Consider the following 10,475-nt stretch of genomic DNA (forward strand, 5'->3'; position numbering starts at 1 on the left):
CAAAGGAAGTAGTTTGTACATCAACTACATAAAGATATCAACCTACTTCAACTTCAGAGAAATTTTATCATGATAAAATTTACTGACAATTTTGAGCAAAAATAGATAGCCAAATGACATCAATTATCTTGCAAAGGTTTGCAGCTTCACCACAATTATCCACAAAATTACAGCACTGTGAAGATGGCTAACATTTCCAATATGTCACTCTGACATTTGCAGACTCTTCGCTCACAAAGAATTAAAATTTGCGAGCTAGAAATTTGTAAATCTTCCCTTGGTACTTTATCAAACGTCCACAGCTAATTTAGCAAAATCTGATACTGTCGAGTAGAGTCTATCTCTAAAATTAGACCACTTGAAACCCTAAGATATTTATTATGCACAAGTAAGCCAATGATTATTCTCACAAGTCAACAAGTCAACATAATGCCAAAACCATTTCAAGGGCCTTACATTGTAATTTCTCAAGACAGTAAATTTTTCTCGATATAGGAAATAAAATAAAATAAAAGAAGTTGTTTATTTTCATATAGGAATTGCATCCCAAAAATTTACGAAATACTTGGAGTTCCATGTAACTGCTACTACTGTGAGAAAGACTGTTCATAGTAAGACAAGTTTATCGTCACACTGCATCACTGTTTTACACAAACACACAAAAATCACGCCTGTCATTTGACTGGAGGTTGGTTTGAATACTGCTATGCTTTACTGTGAATGATTTTGTTGGAGATGGGTGCTACTGCCTTCTTTAATATGTGCTGTGCCCAACCCAGCTAGCTGTAGGAAGCCCACAGTTTCACTAGGAATCCACATGCAGTGCAGTTTGGCGTTTTACGTGTACAGAAAGCATTCCCAATGATGATGATAAACGTGGTAAAAATTCTAAGACTGATGCGGGATTGAGCCACATATCTTTCTATTATTAATACAATAATTAACCACTGAGCCAAAATGTCACATTTGACTATACGTATATTACAATGTCACAAATACATGCATAGTTGTAGGACCCAAATATTATGATCACTAGGACTGTTGGTTATAATGAAATTGGCAAAATCTGAAGTTCCTTTGGTGATAGAGACTATGTAATATTGGCACACGTTGTATTTCAACTGACAAGTTGTCAGCGACAGTAATATTTGAAATGCTCTTTTTAAAAAAGATTTCTGACAGTATTTAATGAAAGCATTCCAATAAAGAAATGTAAAGTAAGGTAACATTAGTTACAGAGTGCACTGAGGCAGACCCTAACAAGCGATACAATGTTAGGTACACACTGCCATGCCCCCTGTTACATACAATGCACTTAGCTTTTCACTCTTGAACATGATGTTTTAGTCATAATCTCTGTTCTGCATATTAAAACCTGTCTTCCACTTCAGGTTTTCAAATCTTGTCCAGAGCAGTCCCCTACAATCAGCCTTTCCTTCTCATCCCATCCGGTAAATATCCCCTGATCAGGAGTTCTGTGTGACTTTTCTAAACTGTACCCCTTGCCCTAAACCTCTCCAGTACTTTTCCTTCTTCCCTCTTCAATCCCCTTCAAATCTTCCACCAGAAGAAGGAGCCATTGGCTCTGAAAACTTGTAAAAGTTAAATCCTTTAGTGTATGCATTCCCCTGCCACCACTTGGTTAGTATATTTTTTAATCTGTCCATTTACATTATATAATTAATAATTGATTATTTTCACTGCACAAAATGTTACAATGCATATAATGGAAGAGTGATGCAATTTTACTTTTGCAACTGCCCCAACCCACTTTATACCAGAGTCACAAGATTATGGGTTATGCCCTAGTTCGCATATTGTGATGCTTTTAACATCAATATTGTCCCAGTCCCCCCCCCCTTTTTTTGTTGCTATTAATACTGTTCAGTGCATATTCACCAGCAATTGTTGTACACAACCAAAACTAATCATCATGTTTTATCTGTCTAATGTAAAGTGCGATCTAGGCATTAAAAGTATTATGTATAATTTCTTTATAAAATTTTAATAAATTACGTTAAGACTGTTGTCTCTGTTCCTGACAATGTCAGGCTTCACAAAATCATTTTAGGCAATCAACAAACATAATTATGTTTACTTACTCAGAGGTTGCACTTAGTTTCATCCTGAATACCAAATTATCGAACAGAAAACAAATCATTGGATTATACATGGGGGTAGTGATCTGTAAAATATGACTTTAATCAAGTCAAAGTAACTTAGACTGTCCTACTCAATTCCGTCTGTCATTTCGAGTTGGTGAACCCTGGGAACCTGAGGAAGTACTTGGAAGATAGGGTATGCAATCCTAGTACGGAAACAGGATCAGGGAAGATGAGAATGCAAGAAAAGGTTCTCCATAGAACAGCAGGTTGGGCTAAGGGTTGATAACCTGTACCCAAAAATATGCCCTATTTGAAAGCTCCAGGAAACATAGGCGGATGGATCCTACAGCAAAGCAACAATGATTATGAGAATTGGATCATAAAATGCACAGACATCACATAGGATTGGAGTCCTTGAAAATCTGATTGGAATAGCAAAAACCTACAAGGTGGATATCATGGCTTTGCGAGAGATACAATTGGCTGGACGGTGTACCTTCCACAAACAACAGGGTAATAGGTACTATAGCGGCCACAATAGTGAATACATTTCTGATGTGGGATTTATAGACAATAAAAATACTAGACAACTAGTGATAGGATTTAAAGCAACAAGTCCAAAGATATGTAATATACAAATATAGGGGAAATTCTGTAAATACAGTCTCTTAAATGCACATCACTATTGAGAAGAAAACAGAAGAGAAGGATACTTTCTATGAGAAACTGGTTCAAGCTTATTGACAGTATCCAAAATACGATACAAAGATGGTGATAGGATTATCCCCTACCAATGGTAAATACAGCCTCCACAAACAGAGTAATAATAAAGCACTCCGCTTGACAAATTTTACATCACTTAATATAGCAGTCTTCAGCACTTAGTTTCAGCATAAAAATATACATAAAGGGACATGGGTATTGCCAGACAATATGAGGAGCCAAACTGATCAGACATTAATAGATACCAGGTGTGACTCTAACGTATTAGACTGCCATGATTTCAGAGGTGCTAACAGGGACTCCGATCATTACCTAGTCATGGCGAAAATAAAATGGAGAATTTCTAATGTACATAAAGGAGAAAGACAACATAACTATAATACCTCAGAATGGTTTTTAATACAGCACTAGAGAAAGTATCAAGGTCTGCCCAAATCAATACAACAGGCACAATATACAACAGAACGGTGCAAGATCTAGTTTATGCAGATGAAGTGGATATTACTTTAAGAATAGAACTAGTTGCCAAACACTTTGGCACTTGTGGCAGCAGTAATAGAAATGTGACTGAACTAAATATGATGCCAGAAATTGACCATGTACAAACAGAATCTACTAGAGCAACACCTGATTATGGCGGAATGGTTATTCGCCGAAATATTGTGGAACTTTGATGATTGGATCTGGCTGGACACCTGAGAACCTTGGATACAGTATCTACTAGATATTTTACCTACCTGGGAGCACTGGTAATATCAGTTCGGAAATAAAAAAAATGCCCCCAGCTAGATAATAAATGCTACTATGGGTTGTCCACATGACTTACGGCCAGAAATCTGTTCAGAAGATCAAAGTGTCAAATGTATAAAACTTTAATAAGTTCAATATTAAATATAGCTCAGAAACCTGGACATTGACACAAAAGTGTAAGGAGTTAATGGGATGTTCTGAACAGAAAGTGTTTCACAAAATCTATCAAAGTTATCAAAATAAACTGCCCAAAATGGACCAGCCATTTCTGTCATACGGAACATGAGGACGCAAGAAAAATAGCACTGCTACAAAACCCAGTGGGATGATGAAGCAGGGGAAGACCAAAACTTCAATTCTTGGATGACATACAAGATCTAAAAATTATTGATGTCAGAGATGGAGACAGTAAACAGGGGCAAATGGGATGATGTCCAAGAACAGAACAAGGCTCATCAAGGGCTGTAGAGCAAGGAAGATGAAAAGGAAAAAGAAGAAATCAGTGTAGATGTTCTGCAAGGATTTGTGCTGAGGCCTTCTTTTGTCTGCCTCCACAGTAGTAATGATCTCAATAATCTAAAAATGGATTTTTGCTTAATAAAAGTAAAATTAGCACATAACTCGTCGTTTTTAGTTAGGTAACCCAACTTTCCCTCCAATGACCTTAGTTCTTTCGAGTTACTGAAGTGTATATTTAAATGACAAGTTATTGTGGATACAAAATACATTAGCAGTAACTTGTCTACAGTAATTTATTTGTTATGGTCTCTAATGAATTGTGTAAATGGAGTCTATATTACAATACCTTATTTTACATGTTTTTGTATAGGTGTTACATTATATGGTATTATCTTGTAGGGAAACTCTAATGATGTTTACAGCATCTTTCTATTGTAGGAGGAGGACATCTACATTTATATTCCGCAACCAACCTTGCGGTCTGTGGCAGAGGTACTTTGTGTATCACTGTTACCTCCCCCCTTTCCCGCCCAGCCGAGAATATATCACGGAAAGAATGACTGCAAGTAAGCCTCTATGTGGACTCGAATCTCTCCAATTTTATCTTCATAGTCTTTTCATTACATTTATGTAGGGAGAGTATTATATTTGTTGACTCTTCTAGGAATGTATGCTCTTGGAATGTTAAAAGTAAACCACACCAGACACAGAATGCCTCTCTTGCAGTGTCTGCCACTGGAGTTGGTTAACCATTTCAGTGATACTTTCGTGCTTACTAAATAAATCTATAATGAAACGTGCTGCTCTTCTTTGGATCTTCTCTATTTCAACTATCAATCCTATCTGATCAGGTTTCCACATTGATGAGCAGTTTTCAAGTATTGGTGAAACGAGAGTTTTGTAAGCTATCTCCTTTGCTGACGAACTAAATCTGCTGAAGATTCTGCCAATGAAGCTCAGCCTGGCATCTGCCTTTTGTGTTTTTTGAGGTCGTTTCAATTTAAATCACTCTGTACTTACAGTCCTAGATATTTTATGAAACTGCTTCCAGTGATTGCTCTGCAATAGTCTAATCATACAATAATGCATCTTGCTGCCTATTTATGTGCAATAAATTCCATTTGTTCCTGCTGAGGGTCAATTGTCACTCCTGCATCAAGCATCAATCCTCTGCAGGTCTTCCTGCATTTCCCTACAATTTTCTAACAACATGATTTCTCTGTATACAACACCATCATCTGCAAAAAGCCTCATGGACCTTCTGATGCTGTCTACTATATTATTTATAAATATTGTGAAATGTAATGGACCTACAACACTCCCCTGTCTTACGCTCCAAGTCACTTTACATCAGAAGACTTCTCTACACTGAGAATGATATGCTGTGTTCTGTTCGTTAGAAATTTTTCAAACCAGTCACACAGTTGGCCTGATATTTTGTAAGCTCATATTTTGTTCAGTAAGCAGCAGTGCGGAACTGTACTGAATGTCTTATGCAAGTGCTATACGGGTGCTAATATCTGCCACCTTCTGGGTCTTGTGGATGAACAAAGCAAGCTGAGTCACATAATCATCATTTTTGGAAACCACGTTGATTCCTACTGATGAGATTCTGAGTCTCCAGAAATGTCAAAATGTCACAATATCCAAGCATAAAACATGTTCCGAAATTATGTAACTGAGCAACATCAGAGATACAGGTCTATAGTTATGTGTGTCTTTTCAACAACCCTTTTTGAAAACAGGAATGACCTATGCTTTTTTTTTCCAGTCATCAGGAAAACTTCTCCACCAAAGATGTACAGTACACTGCTGCTAGAAGAGGAGCAAGTTCTTTCGCATTCACTATGTAAAAAAACATACTGGTACCCCATTAGGTCCAGTAGTCTTCCCTGTGTTGAACAATTTCAATTTATCTTCTTTCCCACATCACTTTTTTTTTTTATATCAGCCATTTTGTCATTAGTGTGAGAGGCAGCACTACAGTGTGATCTTCCTCTGTGAAACAGGCGTTTATTATCATAACCTTTTCTACGCTGTCCTCCGCTTCAGTGCCATTATGGCTACAGAGAGTCTAGGCAGGTGGTTTCAATCTGTTGACTCATTTGACACAAGCCCCAAACTTCTTAGCATTTTCTTTCAAGTAAGTAGACAAAATTTTACTTTTAAATAGGTTGAACACTTAATGCATGATTCTCCTTACACTAATTTTGGCTTTGTGAAATTTTTGCTTGTCTGTGAGGCTTTGGCTACGTTTAAATTTCCAGGGATTCTCTCTTTACTTTCATGGCTGCTTCCCAACAGGCCGTCAAAACCATGGCAGACCTTTTCCATCCCTCACAACTTTGCTCTGCACATACCTGTCCAAACAGTATTGTACAATGCTATTGAACTTTGTTAACTGATCCTCAACATTGTTAGTGCTCGAGATGAAGCTTTCTTTTTTACCAGTCAGTTGATCTGAAATCTATTTCCTGTTGCTAAGCAGAAAGATCTACCTGCCTTTCTTTGTATTCCTATTTACAGCCATATTCAGTGATGCTGTAATGGCCTTAAGATCACTGATTCCCTGTTTATGCTAACCGGATCTTTCCAAAGTATGGCACTCAGTTCTTTGAACAAATACTACTACATTTTGATATATACAGTGTGCCTGAGGAGAAATGGTCAATATTTATAGCTAGGACAGGACCAATAATTTGAGGCAAAAAAACTAGCAAACATGGGCTCTAAAAAAGCAAAAAAAGCTTGCAAAAATACGCTCTTAAATGCATTCCTTGCGATCTATGAGCACATCTCCATCTCTGACACTGTGAAACAAATCTCTTCTACTGCAGGCTCTTTGTTCTTCATATTCTGGGAGGAGACAGTATGGAAAAGAAGAAGAAAAAGATATGGAAAACAAAAGAGCTGGCTGTAGAGAAGATTTGTTTCACAGAAACAATAATGAAGAAGTGCTCATAGCTCCCAAGGTACACATTTTACAGCCCACATCTTCAATGCTTTCTGGCTCTGAATGATCATTCTGACATATCTCTAAATATTGAATGTTCCTTCTGGGACACGTATAAAGAGAGTGAGAATCAAAATCCTGAAAAAATTTCCATGACTATGATAAACAATAGACATATTTACACTCAATGCCATAGACTACAAAGACCTATGAACCTCTTGAGCATAAATGTATGTATAATAAGCTTGCAGCAGTTGCACAAGATCTTCCAGAACTTCAATTTAAACAAACACTATATGCCAGATCAGTTGTCAACACATTGTATAAGATGAAAAAATACATTACTTTAATATAACACTATAACTTCAGTAGTTAACCCATTGTTTTTCATATGTATTGAAAAAACTAAATTAAACTCCGCCCAAACAGGCCATGAAGGCCTAATGCTACTGGCTGCCGTGTCATTCTCCACCCACAGGTGTCACTGGATGCGGATATGGAGGGGCATTTGATCAGCACACAGCTCTCCCAGCCGTACATCAGTTTACAATATTGGAGCTGCTGCTTCTCAATCACGTAGCTCCCCAGTTTTCCTCACAAGGACTGAGTGTACTCCGCTTGCCAACAGTGCTCTGCAGGCAGGATGGTCACAAATCCTAGTGTCCAAGTTCAACAGCACTTAACTTTGGTGATCTGATAGGAAATGGTGTGACCACTGCAGCAAGGCTGTTGGCTTTTTGTATGTACTAATTTAACTAAATTGTTGTCTGTTTGATATTTATTAGTGTAATGACCAAATGATAAAAGATATTATTACTATAACTGGACACAGTAACAGTTATTAAAATACTGATTTTGTATGTGCTGAATTTGCTACACACCTTAATGTAGCCACTTCAATATATATTTCAAAGAAACAGCAAAGCTAGTGCATTTTTCTCATATGGACTTTGGCAACGTGCCAATAATAGCAGTCAGTCATGTTGGAGAAGTTTATAGTATGACTACTGTAACATAAAAATAGGTTTTTATCAAACTGTTCTCCTCTCGAAAACAGCTTTAATGACGGCAAAGATAAATTGTTAAAGTTTTCCCCAGTCAGTTTTCATCACTGCTTTACATATTGCTGAAAATAGCTAAAATGTAATGTTTTCGCGTTGTGTGCAAAATCCTAATACTGATAATGCACACATTACAGAAAAGTAGCATATACAAGGTACGGCATTGTTTTTTGGGTTAACTCGACAAACATAGTGCGGATACTAAAAATAAAAAAAAAATAAAAAAAAAATCATACAAAATATGTGCACTGCAAATCACAAAGAACCATGTCAACAATTATTTAGAAAACTTAAAATATTAACTCTGCCATCCTTACACATATATGAGTTTATTATATTTTTGTACACCAGACATGACTTATTTGAGGGAAACCATTTTGTCCATTCACATGAAACCAGAAACAAAGAAAATTTTATGCTCCCCATCCACCGCCTCAGACTGTATGCCCAGGTACCTCAATACAAGGGAATGAACATTTGCAATAAATTAAAAGGGAACAAGTTGATGCAGATGAATTTCGGTTCACTTAAAAGAAAGCTATATGAGGTACTGACACTGAATTGTTATTACTCAGTGGCTGAATTCATGCGGGACAAACTGGAAATTTCAGCTGGGTATAATGTGTTACCCTTATAGTGTCGTTATTTATTATAGTGAGATTGTTTATTAATGTAAAAATCAGTGTAATTGTTTTATAAATTTTTGACATGTCTCCTGTACGCAAACCAAATGGATTGCAAATGTATGTCATGAGATGAATAAAACACAATTCACTAGACCTATGTACGAAAACTTACATCCTACAATGAGAAATATTGATAAAGATATGTATTTATCATGCAAAAAAGAGTATGATTAATTAACGAAATTATACTCGAAATTTCTAGGCCACAACAGCCGCGTTATGACTTTAGGTGAATAATCCTATAAATCAGATACTCCAACACTGTGAGTCTGACATTATTAAGTGACGCGACTGGGTTATCTAAGTAAAACAAACAGAATATAAACAATAATACGGCGCAGTACCACAGTAAAAAAATTTTTTATTACAAAGCTGTGACCCGTTTTCATGTACCTGCGGCTACTACTGCCACTTCCACTGGACGAAGATGGAGCTTTCTTCTTTTTATCACGGCCTCTTTCTTTCTTGTTTTCTTTGTCCGATGCCCCGGAGTCTGAATCACTCTTCGCGTTATTACTTGCTCGTCGGTTTCTGGCCCTGATGAAAAAAATGAAAATTTAAGTAGCCGTTAAATATCGAAATCATTCAGTAAGCATGGAGAGGAGGGAATGCACAACCGCAACTCACATTTTCTTCTTCGTTACCGTTTCCACAGGCATGAGGAAAGGAAACTTTAAAACACAAACGCGACAACAGACACCAATCCTAGTTTGTTTATGTTTCACACAGTCACAGGCAATCACACACTGTACAATTACATCTATGAACTTCAGGCATCAATTGATACGAACCGTTATCGATGTTCCAATCGATCAGTAAGTACTACAAGGAGTTTACGCGCTCAATGCAGTAGCACTTGAATAGCGCGAATTCCTAAAATGTACGCGTAGGTCTAGCTCCTTCTACATTTATATTCTGTCAATCACTGTGAACTGTCTGGCATAGGTTACGAGAGAAAATTATTCATCAGGGGATAATTCTCTCCCACGTGTAGATGCACTTATAGCAATTCTTACTAAACCTCCTAGATCTGTGAAATGTAGATATTTTCTTTTTCTCTTTTAGCGATGTCGCCTCCTTTCAGACTTTTTCTTCTATTATTGGCAGCAGGACATAGCATGTTATCGCTGCTCTGGGCATGGCCCACATCGGAAGTATGTTCCAGTTTCAGAGACCGGCCTCATTATCTCAGCAAGGTCGAGTAATACAGTTAGCGGGGCAACTAGCGAAGACTGGTCAATGCCTGTCACAGTGGCGGCTGTCGCGTGGCAGGGAGCTGCCTGCCCTGGTGTCGATATATTGTCTGATCACCTAGGGTGATCATCTCGTTCCTCCCCTGGCGTGCTGTCGCTAGCACACTTGTCGGTCCACTCATGCTAACCTCTGCTGCGTCCTGGACCAGAGGCAGCTTTGGCTTTGTTGCTGACCAGCATCAGTGTGTTGCTGGTTGATCCCACCACTGTCGGTAACAAGAACAATAACATCAAAAGTTAAAGATAATGAACCAATCAGGATTGATAGAGTGAAGAAACAGAGTTTTCCATAAGATAGCTCGAGAACTGTGGGTTCTTCAGGAGAAAGTCAGTGTGCCCTAGTAATACAATGTGTTTATATGTGCCCTATCTGAAACAATTTTCAGTAAAGTAGTTATTGTTCATTAAACAGTGTGTGACCATCATTAGTTCCAATCCACTTAGACTAGTGACACTGAGATACTTCACAACAACGAATGCACAAC

General features: G+C 37.6%; 1 protein-coding gene across 1 annotated transcript in view; it reads right to left on the reverse strand.

Moving 5' to 3' along the window:
• LOC126252085 (RNA-binding protein with serine-rich domain 1-A-like) overlaps positions 1 to 9,521 on the reverse strand; it is a 59,709-nt gene extending 50,188 nt beyond the window's left edge. The window contains exons 1-2 of the mRNA XM_049952941.1: positions 9,365 to 9,521; positions 9,131 to 9,274 (exon numbers count right to left, since the gene is read on the reverse strand). Coding sequence (XP_049808898.1) covers positions 9,131 to 9,274; positions 9,365 to 9,396 — 176 coding nt within the window. The 5' untranslated portion in view covers positions 9,397 to 9,521. The remainder of the gene's footprint in view (positions 1 to 9,130; positions 9,275 to 9,364) is intronic.
• Positions 9,522 to 10,475: the final 954 nt, after the last annotated feature.

This window comes from Schistocerca nitens, chromosome 4, assembly GCF_023898315.1.
Source record: "Schistocerca nitens isolate TAMUIC-IGC-003100 chromosome 4, iqSchNite1.1, whole genome shotgun sequence".
Taxonomy (NCBI): Eukaryota; Metazoa; Arthropoda; class Insecta; order Orthoptera; family Acrididae; genus Schistocerca; species Schistocerca nitens.